General features: G+C 37.5%; 1 protein-coding gene across 1 annotated transcript in view; it reads left to right on the top strand.

The window, feature by feature from the left end:
- The window catches only part of gna12a (guanine nucleotide binding protein (G protein) alpha 12a), a 77,641-nt gene that overhangs the window by 42,236 nt on the left and 10,381 nt on the right, over positions 1–25,024 (top strand). The window contains exon 2 of the mRNA XM_060840329.1: positions 4,486–4,701. Within this exon, the coding sequence (XP_060696312.1) occupies positions 4,486–4,701 (216 nt within the window). The remainder of the gene's footprint in view (positions 1–4,485; positions 4,702–25,024) is intronic.

Genomic DNA, 25,024 nt, shown 5'->3' with positions numbered 1-25,024 from the left:
AGGTGTATGCCCTGCAGTGGTTCAAGAAGGCAGCTCCCCCACCAACCTTTCACGAGCAACTAAGAATAGACAATGAATGCTGGCCCAAACAGTGAAACCCAAATCTCATGAATGAAAATAAAGTAAAGGCAGGTCATTAACTGTATTGAAGATAGGAGAGCAGCCATAGGCATTTTTAAGGGAGTATGATCTTTTATGCCTGTTGGATAATGCTGGTTGGATGCTGTCCATCACAGATTTTAACCCCATGCAGCCTTTACAATAGAGCATTAAACCTAACCCAGAAAGAAAAATGAGAAAAACCTCATGTATGGTGCATACCCGTCTTATTCTTGTTGCACACTTCAATGTAGCAGTCCAGAATAACCAGTATGTTGATTTCCAAGAATTTATTTTAAATTGACTTTTCCCATTTGTAACCATCCAGGTTCCACTGGAATCCCACTGATCACCATTTTATTTGTTTACTGCAGTTTGATGCAAAGCCGCAAGGAGCTTCCATAATGCCCATTCTAGTTTTGTTACCAAGCTAACATGGGTGGCTCAGTGGTTAGCTCTGCTGTCTCACCGCGCCAGTCCCCAGGTTAGATGCCAGCCTCAGTCAACAGTCTATGTAGGATTTGCACATTCTCCCTATGTCTGCATGGGTTTCCTCTGGGTATTGCAGCTTCCTCCCACAGTCTAAAGATGTGCAAGATAGGTGGAATGGCCATGCTAAATTGCCCATAATATCCAGGGATATGCAGTCCAGGTTGATTAGCTGTGGAAAATGCAGGGTTACAGGGATAGGGTAGAGGGGTGGGTCTGGTTGGGATGCATTTTGGAGGATCAGTGTGGACTTGGTGGGCTAAATAGCCTGCTTCAAAGTTGTAAGCATTCGATGATCCTAACACCCATTCAAGGATTGAGACTCTCCCAAGGTATGTCAAATTTATCTCCTTTTGTAGGGCTTGGTGGAACAGGGTTTTCAAGATTCCATCAAAGCCTTTTCTGGAGCTGTTGCTTTTTCCCTCTTTAGAATGAGTAACAGTCAAACATAAGAGGTGCAGAAATTAAGAATTGTGGGCTGGAAACCTGTGTGTATACCTTAGGTTTTGTTTTACCTTTTTAACCTTCTATCTCCACTCCGCATTTGCAAGTACAGTAGTTCTAGTGCTGAAGAGTTTTGGGAGTAGTTCTGAAGTTTCTCCAGTGTAAGAATGATTGCAATTGGTAGCAGTTGTTGTGCAGCCAGTTTGAGAAGTAATGATTTAATTTTAATTTGAGTAATCTATATGGTGTAAAAGATTTTGAACAAAATACTAGTTTAAAATGCTTCTCATTCAGTTAGAAGTAGAACATTGACATTGCAGTTGCTGCTTTTCTGAAAACTGGGTATTTTAGGAACCAATTAAAAAATAAATTTAGTTGCAGATGATTAAAGAAATGGAGTGCAGTCCATGAATACTGTCTGCTGTTTCAGGAACCAACTATAATTGCCTTTGTTTCCGCCATTTGATGTGATTAAGTCTCGAAGATTTACTAATTTAGAAGTGTGCATGTTTCCACGCATGTAGTAAAAGCTACATTTCTAGTGGCACAATTTACCATTTTCAAATTAATATTTTCAAGCTGATCCCAAATAGACAGGCTGACTTTTTTTTTGAATTTTTGAATCTTCTATTTTATTTCTACTTTGATTCTGAATATCTATGAATTGGACAGGGATTTAAAGTCTCTTTTTTTTAATCAAGCCTGCAAGTTGCTTGACTAATCTACTTGTTTCTGTGGCATATTTAATTCAGCATGTTCCTTTTTAAGCTCCGGGTGGAGAGACATCTCAAAATCCATGATGATCTTGTATACTCAATAACATTTGTTTATTTCATCATTTCACAATTTGTAACCCAAATGCAAGTTTTTTTTTTAATGATCAGCAATTGATGTTTCAAGTCATTGTTTGCTGACTCAAGATCTCGTCTCAGACCATACAGTATTAGAGGTTGGGTTGGGGGCACAGTGGATATATTGATGTAGTGGGATGAGAAGAGGAATGCAGGCATGAGGAACAAATGAGGATTGGTTTGAGGAAGGAAGAAGGTGAAGTGGAGAGGTATCAGCAAATGAGTATGTAATCTGTTTTTGGGTGGGCTGGGTAGGTGTAGGGAAAAGAAATGAAATGAAGGGGAGTTGATGGCGTAGTGGTATTATCATGACGCTATTAGTCTGGCATATGGATTCAAATCCTGCCATGGCAGATGATGGACATAATTTAAATAACAGCAGTCTGGAATTAAGAGCCTAATGATGACCATTGTTGTAAAAACCTATCTGGTTCACTAGTGCCCTTTAGGGAATGTAACCGCCATCCTTGCCTAGATTGGCATACATATGACTCGAGATCCACAGAAAAGTGATTGGCTCTAAATTTTTTTTAAAATAAAGTCTTGCTTCCTTATACTGATGCTTTTCGCATGGAATTTCCTGGTAATAGCATTGACCAAAATAGGAATTATCATGGATTCTAAAATTAGATATTCCCCTCAGATTTTGACAAATAAATCGATGTTTAGCTAGTGGAAACTATTATGATAACTGAACTGAGTTCAATTTCTTAAGAAATATTTTGTTTTCTTGACTTTTACTAATGCCTTGAGAAAAATATAGCCTCAGATCAGCTTTGTGGAAGCAGTATGCAAACCAAATGAATTACTTTCTGTTATTTTTTTCTGTACAATATTTTCCAAGCTACCAAGTGAATGCCCTTCTCTTCAAATGTTGCTCTAGGCTCTTTAACACTTAACTGGAATAGTGGATAATATTTGCTCTTTCACGACTTATCAAGCAACACCACTTTGTTAAGGTAACAATAAATCATGACTATTATGACCTTGGATTGAGGGCTTCAATCTAAAACCTATTAAACTGGAGTTGGGAATAGTACCAATTGAACCTAGTTTATACTCTGGAAACTGGATCTTGTGTGCAGTGGTAGTGTCCTTGAGAAAAAAAATTATGACTGGAATCACTTGCAGTGCATTGGAAATTGGTATTTGAAGTAAGAAATGTCACTTTCACCCGAATAGTCAGCATGTAAGAAGCAGTTAAATATGTAAAAATAAGAGGAAGATTTGAGAAGAGTTTGCTCTGTACAGAATATCTGATCTGATTGAGTTGTGGTTATTTTTAATTAACTTGTTTGGACATGTTGTGACATCGATCTGTGACGGGTAGCACTTGAATGCCTTCAGACCGAGAGTAGGGGCACCTACCAATGCATTACGTGAGCCCTTTTTCAATTCTGATTTCGCCATCTGCCATGCTGGGATTTGAACTCCTATCCCAGGCAATATTCTGGGGTTCTGGATTACTACTTAAGTGACAATGCCATTACACCACTATCTCCTCTTGTAGCTGGGTTGTAATCTTAATTTATTTTATCCATGCCTTACCACATATAAGATACCTCTACAGTTGAGTTGGTATAAAAGCACTTACTTGTGCAAAAACTTCTGAGTATTGAATAAAATTAAATATTACGCTCTTAATTTGAGTTTTCTGGTCAATCCATGAAGTGCTTTTCACCTACAAATGGTTACGAAAGAAATAACTCTTGTCTGGTAATATTAGTCTTGTTTCATGACTTGTGTAAATATTGCATCAATTATCAAATACAGTACACAAAACGTTGCTTGTTGAATTTTGAGATTTAGGGTGAACTTTGGGAGTGTTCAGTGAGTTTGTTCTGACCTTGATTTTACAGCTCAGTAACATGGTAGCTGGGGACTATATGGGCACTGCCTTTTTATAGCATTAATGTTTTCATGTGTAAGTGATCAGCGTTCATTTTTGCTGGAAGCTATGAAGTTCGGTTATATTTATCTGTTGTGTCCTTGTACATTTTTTTGAAGAAGGAAAAGCTGTATAAATTGTATCATCACTCATTTGATTTCAACTGTGCGTCGTGAACTATGTGGCTTCTATTTTGAGAAATTTAATTCACTACTTTGTAAAATTGTTTGAGATAGTTGTTCCATATTCGGGTGCAAGTGACATTTCTTACTTCAAATACCAATTTCCAATGCACTGCAAGTGATTCCAGTCATAATTATTTTTCTCAAAGTTATTGACTATTTGTACACAAAACATAGCTTTACATATAAAAGGATATTTTTTTTAAAACTAAAGCAGTTTGTTTAGATGACCCCAGTGATAGTGTGATTGTCATGGTTGGTAATAACACCAATGTAAAAGTCCGAGCATGAAATGACACAAATTGTAATGTGATTTTATTTGGAGGAATAGAATGCAAAGTCTATGCCTTCATAGGGGAAGGCCTATTATTTAAGGAGAAGGTATTAATCTCCATGAAGAATCTATAGTGATGGCATTCTAGTCATAGTTAATTGTAGATGTAAAAATAATGTAATCATCTTAACAACTCATGTTCTGAGTAATAATTTTAATCATCAACCTCACTTTTTTTTTATTCCCTTGTTCTTTTAGGGTATGAAAGTCTTGGTGGATGCAAGGAATAAGCTGAGCATTCCCTGGGAAAACACTGAAAATGAAAAGCACGGAATGTTCGTCATGGCATTTGAAAACAAATGTGGCATGCCAGTGGAGCCAGCCACATTTCAATTGTATGTGCCAGCACTGAGAGCACTCTGGCAAGATTCAGGAATCCAGGAAGCATACAACAGAAGACGAGAGTTTCAACTGGTAAGTGAGCATCTCTAACAAGATGTAAAAAATGAAGGAAAAATGCTTCTCTGATGGAGACGCTTCATGCAACAGATAACTAATCTGTACACCATTTGTACACTGATGGACAGCTTGATCGACTTGACATTTTGATGAAAAGGTTTTCACACCAAAGTATCAATGCAGTACTTTATTTATTGCTCACTTACTGTTTAGCCAATAGATGAAGCCATCTCCTCCTATGATACCATGGTAAAGATTTGACAATAGCTGCTTCTTTTAAAATGAATTATTGTCCTGCTGATTCCCTTGATTCCATGTGCATAATTTTCCTGAAGGATGCCACCAGCAGTTTCAGAAGTCAGCTCCTGAGAAAACCTGGCAAATAATGGGTTTTTGCAGCAGCTTTTGTTGGTAAACTTTGGAATTATTGCTGGCTGCAAATGACACTTAATAGGGACCAATAGTGTTACATATCAGTCGTAGAGATGTACAGCATGGAAACAGACCCTTCAGTCCAACTCATCCATGCTGACCAGATTTCCTAACCTAATCTGGTCCCATTTGTCAGCACTTGGCCATATCCCTCTAAACTCTTCCTATTCATATAACCATCCAGATGCTTTTAAAATTCCTAACTGTACCAACCTCCTCCACTTCCTCTGGCAGCTCATTCCATACACACATCACCCTCTGCATGAAAATGTTGCCCCTTAGGTCTCTTTTATATCTTTCCCCTCTCACCCTAAACCTATGCTGTCTAGTTCTGGACTCCCCGACCCCAGGGAAAAGACCTTGACTATTTATCCTATTCATGTGCCTCATGATTTTATAAACTTCGATAAGATCACCCCTCACCGATCAAAACAGTCAAAATAAAAGCAGCTAAAGCCAGAAGAAATGTACCTCTTTTTTTATAAAATCCAGTCATCTCCAGGCTATTTGACAGTGTAAAAGATATGATTCTGAATAAAATGTGATTTTTATGCTGGTTTTCTTATACACTTAACTGGATGCCAGTATAAAGCAGAATATTCACTTGTTATCACTGCTCAGTTACTCGATAGATCTTGTGGCATTGGTTAGATATTCTATTGCTTTCCATTTGACTAGTTGTATTTAAACAATTGCTTTAAAGTGTAATAGGATCTAAATTCTATTCAATAAATATTTCTTTTAAGTTGTTTTGAATTTATAAAGTGTTGCCAGTATTAAAGGGATAAATAAACTGGAGCATTGCACGGTGCCAAGATATAAACATTCGTCCTTGGTCTTGTAGAATGTTGGATTCCCGACAAAGGGTCTGAGTTAGATTCCAAGTCCTCACTGATCCTTGCACTGAGCCTTCTCTATTAATACATTTGGAGGGAAGGGAAGCTGTCTAGACGAAGCAGCTTCCCACACAGAGGATGCCTCCTTGTTGCTTGTCCTAAGTTGAGGCATTGATTGCTTATAGGGATTTCTGCCAGCTGTACTGAAGCAAAAAGGAGACTGTTGACTTATAAGTCAGTGCAGTGGGATTCCAATCCAGGAGTATCTTTGTGTGTGGCTCTGTACCACAGGGCACAGTGAACTCATGTCCAAAGTTTTGCAGGAACCGTTTGTTCTGCATAATTTTATGTATTTTTCAATATGTAGTGAAAAGTAATAGTTTATTAATGTGACACAAGTAAAATTGATTGGACAGTATTTCTGGCACACATTTTTAGACTTGTGTGCATATGGTAATCAACTCTTCATTTTTTTTATCCCCTACTTGTTATGAAAGTTAATATTGTGGAGGATAAGAAAAGTAAAAACACAGGAATGAGAAAACAAGCCTCAAGTGTGTTTATAATCCAGTATAGATTATATGGCAAATTCTAATGTCCTACAATAGACAGTTGGTATCTTTATCAGGAGTTTTGTGAACAATGATGTTGCAATATTAACTATTCATACTTCCATGGCAAGTTTTCAATAGTGTATTCTGAACATTTCCCCAGGATTGAAAGTGCAGCATGATTGTTTTGCAGTTGTTTCATTGAATATGTTGGTGTTTATGAAATGTGGTTCTTTCTGATTCTGGACCAGTTCGTGGAAATCTCTAGAATGATTTGCCACCGTTAGAACTTGTTTTTTTTTAAAAAAGGTACAGATCTGGCTGGTATCTATTGTTAATTTGCTGTAAAGAAGCAAGATACAAACCTTTCATTTCGACCTATGATTTGATCATCCTGACAATTAACACGTGAACATATGAACTAGAAATAAGAGAAATAAGTGAACCTGAAGGGTCAACATATTAGCAATCTTAAAGCATCTTTTAATTTATTTCCTTTTTCCCCAATATGTAACTGCTAGAGCTAAAGCTGATGGAAAAACTACCCCAAACCCTTTGTTAAATTGCTATGTCAGTGGGACTGTTAAAAGCAAAAAGCAATGCATTCATGATAGATTATGGATAAAACTATCAGCTCCTTCCAATTGTTTAGCATTGCTGCCCTTTTCCACTGAAACGTTGATCCATTCTTTGTCATTCTTCAACTCAGTTGCTCCTGAGCCTTTCTAGTCCCCCACAAACCACTACTGTGCAAAGCACAGTGGCCTGTAACCTGTCTGCACTAAATCTGTGTTTCTCCGCCCACCGGCTGAGCCCACCAGCCCACTCAGCCCACAAGCCTCATTCCTGATGAAGGGCTAATGCCTGAAACATTGATTCTCCAGCTCCTCGGATGCTGCCTGACCTGCTGTGCTTTTCCAGCACCACGCTCTCGACTGTGATCTCCAGCATCTGTAGTTCCCTCTTTCTACTAGTAGATTTTAACCTTACTGAGAAGCCTCTCCCAAGGATGCCTACCTTGAAGAAATTCTCCTCCTCTCCTATTTATCTCTGAGCACCCCTGGCCAACCAACCTCATTCCTGATGAAGGGCTTATGCCCAGAATGTCAATTCTCCTGCTCTTTGGATGCTGCCTGACCAGCTGTGTTTTTCCATCACCACGCTCTCGACTCTAAATTCAGTTCAACCAAACTTAAATTACCACTGGTCTCTTTCCCACAGTGCAATAAAATAAGCTACTCATTCTTATCTTTTTATTTATGGTGTTGCTGTGCCCATTTCTATAACATCCTCCAAGTCTTGAATTACTTTTTTTTTCCTGTCAGAAGTATCTCTTTCTTTTCCAACCAGTAGTGTATCCTTTCTTGACATTATCTCCATTCTTCTCCTTTATGAACTTTGCATGTGTGCAGTCCCTACTATTTTGAAGGATTTCCTAAGAAGTATTTTTTACACTTAAGTTTTGATCGTTCCTTACTGAACTTTCCCTTCCTTGCTCTCATCACTTGCAATGTCCACTTATTTTGATAAGTCACTTGAGCCATTTTTTTCCTTGTTGAAGTCACTGTATAGTTGTAAATTTATTTGTTTTGTATTTGTTATTGAGGTTATCTGCATCTAAGTCAAATAAAACTTTCATTGTCAGGTGTTGATACATCATTCATGTAGTTATTTATATAAAGTGCACGATACATTTAGCACGTCAGTGCAAAGTATATTTAGATACTCTGATTTGTGATATTGAAAACATCGTACCCTAGTGTGTCAGTGGTTTGCTTGCATGAAGTTTTTTTCCCAATCCCATAATATTAAGTTAACTTTAAAGGTGCTATTATGTGCATGACCTGCACGGATATTAGTGGGTTGTTGCACTGTATGTGTGTTGGCGTGGAAGTGGGGGGAGGAGGAGCTTTGATTAAGTTCAGATATTTTTGATAAAAAATATAAAAATTCTGATTGTCCTGGCTAAATTACTGAAATTTTCAACAGATTCTTGCACCCAGTATTAGATAGGAAGTACTCAGCCATGTCAATTCCACCTGGCTTCTCTACGGTGATCAGAAGTGGCTACATTCCAGTGCTAGCTTGCTTGTCTCAGTGTTGTAGAAGTTTCTCGTTGGGATGGACCACATACTCTTCCTTCCATCCTCATCTGGACTGAACTATTTGATTCATTACTCTTTCAGAATTTGTATTTCCATTTCCTGCTAGGGCCTGTACTCTTGTGATAGCTGCCAACAATTGACAAGTGTTTCATTTCTCAAGGTGTAAGACCAGGTAGTGCAGATTATGCAGTTCCCCTTCTTTAAAGATGCATTGGTACAGATGACTGCACACATGCACACGCACACGTTTAATATAGTTTGCAAGAGGCTCAGCACAACACACAGCCCTCTAACCAACACAAGCAATCTGAAAGAACAGGCTGGTACCTAAATGCTGCAGACATGTATTCTTTAGATCAAACTTGCCAACCTATTGAGAGTGAAAATACAACAGGTGGGGTAAACATTCATTTTTTTTTTGTCATTTTACATTTTATTTTGCACACATGCAGAGTAAAAACAATGAAGCAGAAGTTAAATCCACCGTTAAACAATTTTTCTCACTTCATATGCATAAAAATTTGCGAGTCAGAACTATTCTAGGTTTCTGGCAAAGATTTTTTTCTCTGCAGAAATGAGGATTCAAGTTTTGATTATATCCTTAATGCTAAAATTGATTGGAAAAAACAGAATTCTTAAAACTAGATTTAACAGTTTAAAGTCTCTTCTTAATGATAAGCCACCCAAACCAGACACCATCCTAAAACTGCCAAGGCCGTGATCCACATGGAAAACAATAATCAACATTGCAGCAGTACTATTCATACTTGTTTGAAACTGCTGTTGGATCCTTTTGAAAATCTTGGAAAATTATTTGGTGTGAAATCAAATCTTTCATGTAAATTTCACAAAGCCTTGCTTGTAACAGTACTGAGCATATAATTTGTATTACTTCTAAAATTCTCATTGGTATTGTTTCAAAATTGGAATTAGTAACAATAATAACTTGTGAATAATCATTGGCTGCACCAAGTTAGGTTATTTCCCAGCTTTTTAAAATCTTATATTTCAAATTTTCATTGATTTTCTTCAAGGCCTTGAGTGGCCTATCACAGAACTTTGATCAATTTTACAATCGCTCAGACCCTCAGTCAGCCCCACAGACATCTCCGCAACTGAGTTAGTGAGAGAGAGGGGCATGAAGAACATACAAGCAGTTGAAGTAAATATGCAAGTTCTACAGGGCAATAATGAATATTTTTAACTAATCTACAATGGCATGAAGATCACATACATTTAGTTTAAAGATTGTTCTGATGTTTTCTACGGAAATATGTATCTCATCTAATAAGAAATATGTTGGCCTGTCACCTTGATCAAAATTAAACAGTTGAAAAGTAGTAACTTTTTAATACCCTCAATGTGAATATAAGCAAGGAAACTAAAAGTGGGTTAAGTTCAGTAAGGTCAAAACGAATCTGACCAAAACTACTTGGACCAAAGAGTTGGTAAACTGAATGACAGAGCAGTAATGCAGAGGGAAGGTGAAAAGGATTAAAGAAAGATAATATATATGATAAATATTCTTTTTAAAATATTTTAAAATTAAATGAGTAGGAATGTTTTGAGATAAAGTGAAAGATAAAAGAATGATGGTAATAAATATTTTTATAATTACCGGTAAAAGTCAGAATGTGGGTGAATTATAAAAATTTGTGAAAATAAATTTAAAACTCTGGTCAATAAGTTTAATGTTAAAATTTTGTATAGGCTATTCGACTACAAGGGCGCACAACTAAACCCAATTCTTGTACTTTTAGCAAGCAAGTATGTGAAGTGATCAGGAGTGGGAACCGAGCCATTAATGGACTCCACAGCTCAAACCCTGCAGTAGAAAATAAACCAGATTTCGGTAATAAGAAATACAACTTGATTTTAGAGAACAAAAAGGAACAGAAAGGCCCATTATTATGTAGAGGCATAAAATATATTTCAACATTTTAAAGGAAATAATTGGTAAACAAATCATGTCAGTTAGCTGGATGGACTAGTTTTCACAGTTTCCTCTCTGATGAATTTTTGATAGTAGTACATAGTGAGCGCATCACTGTGTACGTATTTTCAAAGTTTGGGCTCTTTGTTGCTGTGTGTTTTTATTTTTCTGGCATGCGCAATACAGTAACCATTGATCTCTCTTTAAATAAATTATTCATTTCCTTGTACCAGCATTTTTCTTGCTGTTGGAACTCTTCCTGAATTAGTTCCTTGTTAAAATTAGGTTGGTACCGTGAGGAAAACATCAGTGAGAAATCCTGTGACTTATCAGTTAATATCATTTTAGTTTCAATTTTATTTGTTCCCTGTAACTAGAATGAATTTGCAGAAATAAAAATCCTTGTCACTTTGAGAAAGACACAAGACTATTTTGCAGATAGGTCTGGTGTGTTGAATCTGGCATAGAGTGCAAGTTGAGCAAATACTTTGCTTGTCAGTTTAATGATTGAATAAACTCAGCTAATTTTGCTGAATTGTTGGTCTCACTGTGGTACTTGCATGGTGCTGGTCTAACATACTTATGAATGTATGTGCTGATCAAATTTTCTGAAGCTTGTTGGTTTTATCACTTTTTCTCTGTCCAGCATCAGGAACTATGTTGGATAAGTTTAGCATAATGGCACCTGTAAATGGATACATTTTCAGATCCATGGAATGTTTCTTGCTGTGGAATAATGGTTACATATTATTTTAAATGATGTACAGTGAACTGTTTATAGAGTTAGAGATATACAGTAAGTAAACAGACGCTTTGGTCCAACTTATCCATGCCAACCAGATCGCCTAAATTAATCCAGTCCGATTTGCCAGCATTTGGCCCATATCCCCCTTAAACTCCACCTATTTGTCTTTGTTAAAGGTAACCTTTAAAAAATATGCTTTTTGCAGAATTAGTGATAGAGGTTCATTTTCAGTTTGCTTTGTGCGCATGATTTGGTTGATTTTGGTTTGCACAGTGTGAAAGGGACTTGATGAAAAATGTGATCACTGTATGAACTGGGTGCACTGAGTGCAGTATAAACGACATAACATGTATTCATGGAAAATAGTTAATTGGAGGGAATTTAAAGATTTGAAATACTGAACCTCCAATTAACGATTAAATTTAGAATTTGAAGGATGTTATGTGTTACTAGAGATACAACTTGCATGACTCTTGCTTTAAAAATGAAACATTTGTGTCACACTTGTAGATGATTAGCTGGAGTAACAAATGAAAAGTACCAGTTTGTAAAACAATGACAAATTGTAACAGCATAGAGAATGATACTAGAAATCATTGTTTGTGGGCGGCACGGTGGCACAGTGGTTAGCACTGCTGCCTCACAGCGCCTGTAGACCCGGGTTCAATTCCCGACTCAGGCGACTGACTGTGTGGAGTTTGCACGTTCTCCCCGTGTCTGCGTGGGTTTCCTCCGGGTGCTCCGGTTTCCTCCCACAGTCCAAAGATGTGCGGGTCAGGTGAATTGGCCAAGCTAAATTGCCCGTAGTGTTAGGTAAGGGGTAAATGTAGGGGTATGGGTGGGTTGCGCTTCGGCGGGTCGGTGTGGACTTGTTGGGCCGAAGGGCCTGTTTCCACACTAAGTCTAATCTAAAAAAAAATGTAATTGGTACTCAACTATGGCCAAAGTTCAGTTGTATTGATTTCTTTTTTTCTCTTATTGTTGCTTCCCATACTTGGTATCTAGTTAAGTTTTGTTTTTGATTGATTGATATCTCAGCATAAACTGTCTTAAGGGCTGTAATGATGTCTTCAGTGTTGGATGTGCTGTATCTCTCATCAGATAACATTAGTGTTTCACCAATGTTTTAAATTGAAACTCAGCTGTCACACAAGCCTCTCATGTTTTATTGGTAAACTTTTTATTAAGCTTATTAGTTCTTGGTTAGCAGCCTGCCAACAAAATGGTGGCATATGGCCTTCCTTTAAATTCAGAAGTTCCATTAGATAACCCACGTTTTGATGGTGAATGATGGCACTATATTAACCTTCCAAGGTGCATGATTACACCCTCTGGTCTGACTTGCCCATTGTTGTTTCTTAAGAAGACAAATAAATAACTTTGGCAATCAGAAAATTCATCCAGTGTTCAGTAAATTTGTCAAGATTGATAGTCTGTCTTGACTATCTTGATATCGCTAAATATTACCTGTAGTACATTCTATTTCAATGCCAGTAATTTTGTTTTTGGTATATATTGGAGCTTCAACCTCTGAACCCTATTTCATATTCACTTGTGGCATTGGCATACCTTTCTGCTCAAACTTGCAAAATTTTAAAGTAGAAATGAATGTTTTGATTTGAAATTAAGATCAGTTTTTGATACAACTATTACAAAATCCAACAAAATGTATCTTTTTATGGTAAGCCTAGTTTCAGCCATTTAATAAGTGAGACATCGCCAAAATTGCATTTCCTTTTGCTTCCCTCATGACTATGGAGAGCAACTTTGTTTAAAGGCTTGGCAGGTTGTGTTAGAATTCTGACAGTTATACTGTTTTTGTGTGGGGGGAGGGAAAAAACAATTGTTTAATCAGAAAGGAATTATAAATTTAAGCTTTTCTCTTGCATTGTTTCTGAATTTTCACATGTTCTTTTTACTTTCTGTGCATAATATTTCCAGTAATTCTGGAAGTGTACAAGTTTGTAGCCTACATTTAATTTTTCAATAATGCAGTTTTTAAGGCTGAAGCAAATAAATCCAGAAATGGTTATTGCCATTGTAGAAAGAAAGTTTTCAAGCTCAAATATTGCTGCTTTCCAAGAAAATAATCTTTATAATTTGTTAAAAGAACTTGAGAAATGGTAGTCTGATGCTTCAAAGGTGATAAGGAATTTTTTGTTGCTGTTTTAATTTCCATAATCAGGATAAGATTTATGGTCCAGTAGTTCAGTTCCCAAAAACATTCTTAGACTTAATAATTATTTCACTTTTAGACTTTGTTTAGTATTCACTTTTATCTTTGAAAAATGAGATGGCTGAACCATAGTATTTTGCGTGGTTTGGAATTTTATAGCATTGGAGGAGGCCATTTGGCATCTTGTATCTGTGTTCCTCTGCAGTTAGATATTTTTAAGCAAACTATCAGCCAGTTGCAACATGTATAGGTCGTGTGGAACTTGAGCCCAGACCTTCTGATTCTGGGGTCGGTTCATTGTGCTGGTTTTACTGTGACTAGTTGTTAATTTTTATTAACTACATCATAAAAGTTTGTTTACATGAAAATTGGATTGCTTTCAGGTGGTATGTATTTTTTAATCAATGTTTGGTGGTTCTTGATGTAATTTTTCCATTTACTTTTTGTGGATGTACTTCAATAGAAACCAACTGTCACCAAGAGCACACAATTCTTAGAGTAATGGTTCTTCCATAAATACTCACATTCAAAGCTTTTTTGTTTGACAAAAAGTTTTTGTTCAAATTTTTTTCTTTGACCTTTTGTGTGTGGGTGTGTATCTGTGTGTTTGTCTGAAAAGAACCGTCTGCAACCTAAAGTTGCTTTTGTTTTGGGAGCAGCTTTTGTTTAATTTTAATCTGCAAAATTTACTTGGGATGGCTGTCAGCTATGTGAGGCCATGTACACTGAATTGATGATATCATTGTATCATTAGCCATATATATCTGGGCATGTGAAGATTGTAAATTAAGTAGAGAGAATTGACCACAAGACCATAAGGGAGAGGAGCCAAAGTAGGCCAATCAGCCCATCAAGTCTGCTCCACCATTCGATCGTGGCTAACACATTTCTTAACACCACTTTCCTGCCTTCTCCCAATCCTTCATTCCCCTTACTAATCAAGATCTTATCTCTTTGTATAAACGCACAATGACTTGTCCTCCATAGCCCTCTCTGTCAGAATATTTCACAGATTAACCACCCTTTAGCTGAAAAGATTCCACCTCATTCTCAGTTCTAAAGAAATGTCCCTTCTCTCTGAGGCTGTGCCCCAAAGTCCTAGTCTGTCCCAGTGGAGGCATCATCTCTGTCCACTCTGTGAAGGCCCCTTAGTATTCTGTAAGTTTCCTTTCATCCTTCTAAACTCTATTGAATACAGACAGAGAGTCCTGAACTGTTCCTCATATGACAAGCTCCTCATCTCCAGGATCATTCTTGCCAACCTTCCCTAGGCCCTGTCTAACGCCAGCAGATATGGGGCTTAAAACTGCGCACAGTATTCCAAATGCAGCCTGACCAGAGCCTTGTACAGCCTCAGCAGTACATTCGTGCTCTTCTATTATAGCTCTCTTGAAATGAATGCTAATGTTGCATTTCCCTTCCTAAGTGCCAACTGAATCTCCTTGTTAACCTTAAGAGAATCCTGAACTAGGACTCCCAAGTCCCTTTTTGTTTCAGATTTCTGAAGCCTTTCCCTGTCAGAAAGTTGTTGATGCCTCTATTCTTCCTACCAAGTGCTAAACCTCACATTTTTCCACATTTGTATTCCATCTGCCAGTTCTTTGCCCACTCTGTTAGATTGGGGTTTAGATTAGAATGGTGCTGGAAAAGCACAGTAGGTCAGGCAGCATCCGAGGAGCAGGAAAATTGACCTTTCAGGCAAAAGCCCTTCTTCAGGAATCCTCTCTCTTTTAGACTGTCCAAGTCCTTCTGAAGCTTATCAGTTCTTGAATACGACCTGTCCTTCCAGCTATCATTGTGTCATCTGCAAACTTAGCAACAATGCTCTCAATTCCTTTATCCAGATCATTCATGCATAACAAAAATAATTGTAGTCCCAACATTACCCCTGTGGAACTTCAGTAGCCGCTGGCTGCCATTCTGAAAACGATCCCTTTTATCCCTATTCTGCCTTCTGCTAGTCAGCCAATTGTGTATTCGTGTCACACCTTGTCCCCAATGCCATTGCCTCTTATTTATCAGCCTCCTGTGCATCACCTTATCAAAGACCTTCTTGAAATCCAGATAGACCATGTTCCCTCGTTCTCCCTTGTCCAACTTGCTCATTATCTTCTCAAGTAATTCTTATAGATTTGTGAGGCATGACCTCCCTATGATGAAGCCTTTCTGACCAGCCCTATTTTACCATGCACTTCAAAGTGCTCTGCAATTTCAGCCCTATTGATGAACACTCAAATCTTATCAACAACCGAGGTCAGGCTAACTGGCCTATAGTTTCCTGTCTTCTGCCTCCCTCCCTCCTTAATCAAGAGTGTTACATTAACCACTAAGTGAGTCAGTACTTAAACTGTATTGGCTAATTGTGCCCTGATAAGCTCAAACTTCTGGTGCTCACACTTTATAATATGCAAAAGGGGAGGGAGTTGTGTTTGTATTAAAATTATTCATTTGGTTTTGTTAAATGTTTCTGAAAATTATTTCTTGGAATGTATGTTTGCTATTTATTTAAAAGCAGAGTGCTGCTTAACTTTAATTACATTTATGGAAACTCTGTTTCGTATTTACTTTCTTCAACATGCTTTGTGTATACCCTTCATCTATTTGTATTGTAAGTTCTTATGGAGTAGACATTACTATTTGTTTGGCTTGATCATTTCACCTCTTCAATTGGTGAGATGGAATCCAAATTAAATATGAAAATAATTTGAAGGGAAATGAAGAAATTAATGGAATTTTGTTCAGAAGGTTGGTGACTAGCTACAACTATTACATTTTAAATATTGTTCCTGAAGTATTTAATATCCTACTAAATATTGTGAGCAATTATATCTAATTGTCATTATTTAGATGTACACCTACACCCCCCCCCCCCCCCACCACCACCACCACTGCCACACACTTAAAACAGGCAGTGCTGGTCTTGACCAATAACAATTTCAGAAATTCCTGGTTTTAACATCATAATTTACTCTGTTTATTTTGTTCAGACATGGTTGTGTATGCTCAATGGATCACACCTAATTTCCATTTGTGTAAAGCATAAGAAAGCTGTTGTGATGTTTTTGAGGTAGGATTATGTTTTCTATTGAAGATTTGCAGTTCCATATTGTCCCCCCTTTTTTGTGTCAGCTGAATGATCCTGTACTGTTGTACAATTCCATATTCAAACTGTCATTGCATGTGACTTTTGCGTATTGTATAAGCTCAGAAGTAGTTTTGTTGTTCAGGTTGCAAGTCTGGTCACTGAGCTGGTAGGTTTGTTATCAGATGTTTCATCACCATTTCCAGTTCTTTTTCTTAGAGATTGGTAAATGGGATCCAAATCGATATGTTTATTGATGGAGTTCTAGTTTAGGTATAGGCATTTTTCTTCTGCTGCTATTCAAGAACAACAGTGACCCAATAAACACAGTCTGCTAATACTTAAACAACAAACCCAAACAAGAAGCAACAATATACCCAGAGACTCTAGCCACATTACTGTACAGCTAAGACATCTTGGAATGACTACCAGGCTGGTCAAACCCCATGGCATTATAGTAGCCTACAAACCTACCAACACGCTGAAACAGCTACTGATGACTCTAAAGGACCTTTGTACCACTAACAAGAAAAACAAATGTCATTTACAAAATACCCTGCAAGGACAGCAACAAACACTACACTGGACAGACAAGCAGGAAACTAGCCACCAGGATACACCGACTAGCCACCAAAAGACATGACCAGCTATCACTAGGTCACAGCTTACAAACAGATAAAGAAGGACACCACTTTGGCTGGGACAACTCATTCATCCTAGGATGGGATAAACAGAGAGAAGCAAGGGAATTCCTAGAGTCCTGGCATTCAAACTAGAACTCTGTCAATAAACACATCGATTTGGACGCCATTTACCAACCTTTGAGAAAAAGAACCAGAAATAATATTGCCCACCTTAACAGACTCAGACAAGTAAATAGAAAATGGGACAGAACACCAGTGCTTCACCGGAGGCTCTCTGATGATATTACCTCGCATAATGATGAAACATCTGAGAACAAACCTACCAGTTCAGCGAGCAAACTTACAACCTGCACCTCAACCTGAATTACATATCTTCTCAAAAATCATTAATTTTGTTGTATCTGAAAATGCAACTTGGCACAAGATACAACAGAGGGGATTCAAAATTATTGGTTGAACAGTATTGCATTTTATTTGTCTGGCTAAATTATGTCTCTTCATAATCCTTTTTCTAATTAGAAAAAGTTTTTAACTATTCAGAAGTTATAGTCACCAATGTATTGTCACATTGCTGTAGCTGTAGTATGTGTGTTTTATCTCTTGATTGTGAAGTAACAGTGCTGTGTACTCTACTTCTAGCACTGGGGCAGTAGATGGTAAGTTATTAAATAGGATAAAAGTAAAATATTGCAGATGAAGGAAAAATGTACACTGAGTTTGCTATAATTAGGTCTGTGCTTAACATCAAACATGGTTGACTGCAAGATGAAATTAGACTGTGCACAAATATGCTAATATAATACTGTCATAACCCTGTTCCCTATAAATCAGGCAGATCACATCTGTAATGATGTCCTAACTGGTAGAAATAAATATTCTTTTTATTCAGATTGTAATGATAATGGATGGGGTGGGGCATGCTTCTTTTTCTTCAAGCATCTTTTACAGAGTCATTGAATTGTACAGTATGGAAACTCGTCCAACTCGTCCATGCTAACCAGCTATCCTAAGTTAATCTAGTCCCATTTGCCAGCATATGTTTTATATCCTTCTAATCCATTCATATTCGTGTACCCATCCAGATGCATTTCAATGTTGTAATTGTACCAGCCTCCACCACTTCCTCTGGCAGCTCAATCCATACACATGCCATCTTAGTTGCCCCTGAGGTCCCTTTTAAATCTTCCCTTCTCACATTAAACCTATGCCCTCTAGCTTTGGACCCCAAAACCTTGGGGAAATGATCTTGACCCTATCCATGCCCCTCATGATTTTATAGACCTCTATAAGGTCACCCTCGGCCTCTGCCACTCCAGGGAAAATAGCCCCGGACTATTCAGTCACTCCCTGTAGTTCAAACTCTCCAATCCTTGCAACAAACTTGCAAATCTTTTCTGAACCCTTTCAAGTTTCACAATATCCTTCCTCCAGCAAGGAGGCCAGAATTGAACACAGTATTCCAAAAGTGGCCTCACCAGTAAAGGAAAGCGTACCGAACACCATCTTCACTATTCTATCTACCTGAGACTCCACTTTGATGGAACAATGAACCTGCAGTCCAAGGTATCTTTGTTCAGCAACATTCCCCATGACCTTTCCATTGAGTGTATAAATCCTGCCCTGAATTGCCTTTCCAAGATGTAGCATCTCAAATATATCTAAATTCAACTCCATCTGCCACTCCTCGGCCCATCACCCATCTGATCACGATCCCTTTGTATTCTTAGATAACCTTGTTTAGTACTATGTTTCTTTAAATTTGTAAAATCTTACTTTGAACTTACAATTAACTTGTTACTGTAAAATTTAACACAGGTTAACAGTGGTAAACAAAGTACTCAAATAGCAACTACTGTAAATAGTTTCCTTTTAGGCATGTTGTCTTGTGACTGTTAATCCTAGCCAGTGCACTCTGTTCTAAAGCTGTTGACAAAACTTTTATTCTCACCACAACTATAAACCCCTTTATTAATGGTTACAAGCTACATTGACCTCTTATGTATTTTTTAAAATCTACAACAAATGTGGATGCACATAACTCATTCCAGTTTGCTTTATAACTTAATATGAATGGAAACGTTTTATTTGAGAGCTTTTACCTTTTTAAATCACGCTCCTTCATTTTGTGAAGGAGCAAAAATGACCTAAAATGGTCTTCTAGAGTTGCTAACTTTGGAAAGTTTGACAGAATGTAGGTATATCATAGTTGATTGACTCCACCAAATTACCACCCACTTGGTGAAGATGTAATCTATCCCCACATGAAATGAGCCCTCTTTTAGACGTTTACAAGACTACATTCCTTTCTAAAGATTTAGCTGAATGTTATGAAATACATTCTAATTGATTCCCAGATATGACTGGCTTAATAGTGTGTCACTGAATCTGGCTCGATTACATTGGCTCTATTAGATCTTGTTTACGTCGTTATCAAAGCATTTGAATAATTCAGGATCACCCTGGAGAAAAACAGAAAATCTCAGGATTCTTCTCCACTTGTTTGTGTTAAGTACTGTCCTTTACTACTTCCTTCCCATATTTCCCAATAAAATCTGATCCTCTTGTTGAGCTCCATCTCCTCTGTTCCTTCTCCTTGCTAACTCTGAAATCTATTGCAAGAATCACCTCCACATAAAGCCTTGATTCCATGTCCTCTTTCTTTCCTGTATCCTATTATGCCCATTGTAGATTATTTTTGCGTAAGTAACCCACTTCCTGTCGATACATCCCTGGAGCCTAATGACTTACAATCCAGAGTAGTTCAGGAAGTGGCACTAGAAATACTGGATGTATTCATGGTCATTTTCCAAGATTCTATAGATTTTTGGAACAATTCCTACAGATTGGAAAGTAGCTAATAAAACCCCTCTCTTTTAAAAATAAAAAGGAGGTGGAGAGAATATTGTAAATTATAGACCAGTCAGCTTTATGTTGATAGTGGTAAAAATAGAGTCTACTATAAAATAACTAGTACCAAAGTACTTGGAAAACAGTAGCAGGATAGGACAGAATCAGCATGGATTTGCAAAGGCAAATATCATGACACATGTACTGGAATCTCTTGAGGATGTAACTCAGAATTGATGAGGGGGAGTCAGTGGATATGGCTTATTTGCACTTTGAGGCTTTTAACATAGACCTACATAAGACATTATTGTGTAAAATTAAAGCACACAGGATTGGTGTAGTCTATTGAGATGGACAGAAAACTCGCTGGCAGAGAGGAAACAAAGAGTAAGAATAAAGAGATTTTTTTCTGACTGGCAGGCAATGACTGATGGAGTGTCACAGGGTACACCAGCTATTCACGATATATTAATTATTTAGGTGAAGGAATTAGATGTACTATCTCAGATGACCTAAAGCTGGATGAGATGGTGAACTGTGAGGAGGATGCAGAGATGTTTTGGACAAGTTAAGTAGGCAAATGCATGGCAGATGTTGTATCATGTGGATATCTGTGTGGTTATCTACATTAGTAGCAAAACAGGAAGGAAGATTATTATCTGAATTGCTATAAATTGAAGGGCCATAGCCTTGGTGTACTACACCTCGAATATTATGTGTATTTTGGCCTCGTTATCTGAGGAAAGGTGCTGTTGCTGTAGAGGGGATACAGGAAAGGTCTACCAGACTAAATGCTGGGACGATGGGACTGACGTGGAGAAGTTGAATTGGCTAGGATTATATTCACTGCAGTTCAGAAAATGAGGGGTATCTCATAGAAACCTATAAAATTCTAACAGGTTCTAAACAGGGTACATGCAGGAAAGATGTTCCTGATGGCGGGGAAAGTACATAACAGGGGTCACAGTCTAAGGATACAGGATAAACCATTTCAGAATAGATTAGGAAATGTTTCTTCACCCAGAGGGGTGAATGTGTCAAATTCACTACCACAGAGTCAAGGATAAAACATTGTATGATTTCAGGAAGGAGTTGGATATAGCACTTGAGGCTAAAGGGATCAAAAGAAATTAGGGGAAAACCAGGAACAGGCTTTTGAGTTGGTTGATCAGCCATTACCATGATGAATGGCAGAGCAGGTGCAAAGGGCGTAATGACCTACTGCTATTTTCTGCATTTCTATGCTATAATTTATTTCCCCTCATCCTTTTGTCTCTTGAATAGTTAATAACTTTGGAATGCTTTTTATGTCTTCTACTTTGAAGACTGATGCAACGTATTTATTCACTTCTGCCATTTCTTGGTTCTCTGTTTAATATTTTCCCAGCTTCATTCTCTAAGGAGTCTATGTTCACTTTGGCTTATCTTTTCCTTTTTAGACAGCAAGAGCTTCTTCAAATATATATGTTGGTTTTACTTGCACATTTACTCTTGAGTTTATTTCTCCACTTTTTTTTGGTCATCTTTGGTTGATTTTTAAAACTTGCCCAATCCTCTGGCTTACCATTAATCTTTATCAGCTTGTATGTTATTTCTTTCGAATTAATTCTATCGTTGATTTCTCTGTTTAACCATGGTTGGCTTATCCCCTTTTCCAGAATCCTACTTCCTCTTTAGAATATGTCTTTGCACTGAGCCATAAACTATTGCCTTAAACATCGGCCATGATCTTCAGCTATCCTTTTGCACTCAATTCCCAGCTCGATCTTCATTCCTTTGTAATTAAAATAGGAGGGTGTGGAGGTATTATTGCTAGACTATTAATCCAGAAGCCCAGGTAGTGTTCTGGGGAGCTGGGTTTGAATCCTGCCACAGCTAATGGTGAAATTTTGATTGACTGCAAATCTGGAATTAAGAATTTAATTATGGCCATGAATCCATTGTTGATTGTCAGAAAAACACATCTGGTTCACTAATATTCATGAGGAAAGGAAACTGATGTCTTGGTCTAGTAAGGATGTGATTCCAGACCCACAACAATGTGCCCTCTGGGCAATTAGGGATAGGAAGTAAATGCTGGCCTAGCCAAAGACACCTTCATTCCATGACGAAGTGCTTATGCCTGAAACTTTGATTCTCCTACTCATCAAATGCTACCTGACCTGTGCTTTTCCAGCACCACATTCTCAATGCTAACGGGCATCTACCACTCTCTGTTTTAACAAATACAAATTGTACTTTACCCCATTCAAATACGATATGTTTTTTCAGTGTTCCACTCCCAAAGAACCATATTAAATTGATGCTGATAGTATTGAGGGAGCAGGTGATTTCATTCGAAAGGTTTCAGACACTGGTGTTCCAACCAATTGATTTCCGGCTGTAGAGTTAGTGTATTTTATTTCAAATCTCTGAGCACCGTATACCAGCAAGGCTGCAATTACAAAGTAAGTAATAAATGAATTGGAAATCTACTCAGTTAAAAGAATTATTACAAGATAGTGAGTTCCACAATTTTGAGGACCTGAGAGAGAATGCACTACAATCGTCTCAATTTCAGCACATTGGGATAGTAACAAGAATGTAAGAAAAAGGAGCCAAAGTAGGTTATTCACTCCCTCGGGCCAGTTTTTCTATTTAACAAGTTTATTTATGGCTGATCTGATTGTGCCCTTCACTTCGCTTTCATGCTTGGCCCTAGAAACCTCAGTAGTTTGTCAATCAAAAGATGAATAGGGATTAATTCTGGAGCTGGCACAGATGCCAATTGTTGGCTATTGGTTAGTCTAGTGAAAAACACAGCTAAATTGCATATGGGGAGAAGTTGTATCTGGGGAAATTGGGGGAGAAGATGAATTTTAATGAAAATAAGAAATGCCAGAAATCACAGCAGGTCAGGCAACATCTGTGGCGAGAGCAAGCTAACATTTTGAGTCTAGATGATTCTTCAGGACTGGAGATTAATTTTAATGTTGCTTTAAAAGTCAGGCTCTGATGAATATTTATGGTCGAATATTTTTAATGGTCAATAATATGGAGAGTCAACTCGCACTTCAACAGCATGTGATATCAGTGAAACTGCCTTATAGGCAGTGACATTGAATCTGAAGTTATTGGGTCTGAATATTGAATTGAATACAGCCATTGCATTTGGGAGGCTAACTGAAATGTTGCCCGTATGCTAGCTCCCCGTCTCCTCAGTCCCTTTTATTATTTATATTTATCCACTTGCTTAAAAGCAATTATTGATTTGACTGCTGCCACTGTTTCAAGCAGACCATTCTAGGTTTTGACAACATTGTGTGAAAAAAAGCTTCTAATTTATTGGTAAGGATACTTGGACCTGTTTTGAACTTCATAACAAGAATCTCTGGCCTCTAGTTTATTGGAAATATTGAAAGCTTTTTTTTAATTATCATTGTCTGAATTTGAATTTGAATTTAACTAGAAGGGTAAAGCTGTTTTGAGTCGTTCAGTTCAAAACAGTACAAAAAACACTACTGAATGAACTACCCTTGATCTGATGGCAGTATGTTTTTGACAAGTATGTTTGAAACTCTGTAAAATAAGGGATAATTAAGTTAATGATTAAAGAAGTTCAATCATTGTTGAAAATTTCACATTGATGAGGTGATCATTTAGCTATTATCACTGTAACTTTATAGACTATGGCTTATTGAACTTAGTTCCACTGATCCCATGCGACACCATAAACTAAGACTCTACTACTGTCCCACTTTCACAGTAGCTCAGCTGTCAGAAGCCAATAGACTATGAAGGAAGTAACTTTGTATATCACCTACAAATTTATCTGCTACATAGCCCAAAGTTTTAATTTATTCCAGGCGACATCTTAATTTATGCTGGTATTTTTCAGATTGAAGCAAAGAGTGTCTTGCTTCATCATTGATTGTCTCTTTTCAGTGGGCTTAAATTCAACACCACTGTGATTTAAAAGTGTTTAGGTAGTGCCTTTGACATGAAAATATACCACAAACTCCTTAAAAGGTTCAACGCAGTTGTTTGCATATCTTTGACATTTTCTACAATAGAAAAGAATCAGAAATATTAGAATAAAGTCCCTACATTGTTCTTTCAAAGAGATCGCTGAGCATCCATGCTAGAGATGAACATAGGCCAATTCAACACTGTTCACAGTACTGGAAGATATATTGAAATTGGTGTCTATATTGCACACTTTCAAAGTGAGACCAGGTGAATTAGTACTATGGACCAGTTTAAATGGAGCAAAATCATTACAATGAAAAAAAGAAAAATCGGAGAACCAGCCAAATGACACAAACACGCTATTTGTGTTCTACTTGTCCACCAACCTATTATCATCGAAAAGCAGATGAATTCACAAGAAATTTTTATAATTTAACCTTGAATTGAAAAGAACTTATTAGAGCCTATTATGGTTATTTTATTTTGGTTTCTTCAGACGAGGGGTTGATAGATTGAGCTTCCTGTGCAAATTGAGATCTGTTTTAAATTGGCTGATTATTGAGTCTTTTTGTTTGAAGAAGTTTCAGGCCAGCTCTCCCATACTTGTTTGAGACAAAGCAGGGACTGTGGTAAGTGTACAGGCCAAGGGTATTTGCTGTGAAGTGACTCTAACAAAGCTGGAATTTGTGTTTTTTTTCCAGACTCTGTATTTATGCAGAACAACAAAATATTTTATAATCGAGCAAGACCAAGCATTGAAACAGGATTCTTCCTGACCCAAGGCATGAAAAGTACTAAAGTGATCATCCCTTTCTGAGTCTGTTCTGTCCCTTGCATTTCATATCACTGGTGGGGAAGCCATGAAGGATTTCCTGAGCATATTTTGATGGCAATCCTCCATATGTGTGGCAGAGCTGGGCAGTCATCCTTTGTTCTGTAAAGATATTCTACTTGTTTCATGTATTTGGGTAAACTCTGTTGTGATGTTGCCCAGATTGAGAAGCTACGAACAGCCTGGTAGTTAAGGTGGTGTTCCTAT

Source organism: Hemiscyllium ocellatum, chromosome 20 (genome assembly GCF_020745735.1).
Source record: "Hemiscyllium ocellatum isolate sHemOce1 chromosome 20, sHemOce1.pat.X.cur, whole genome shotgun sequence".
Lineage (NCBI taxonomy): Eukaryota > Metazoa > Chordata > Chondrichthyes > Orectolobiformes > Hemiscylliidae > Hemiscyllium > Hemiscyllium ocellatum.
Note: the sequence above shows the minus strand (reverse complement) of the source record. Positions and strands in the feature narration are given on the sequence as shown.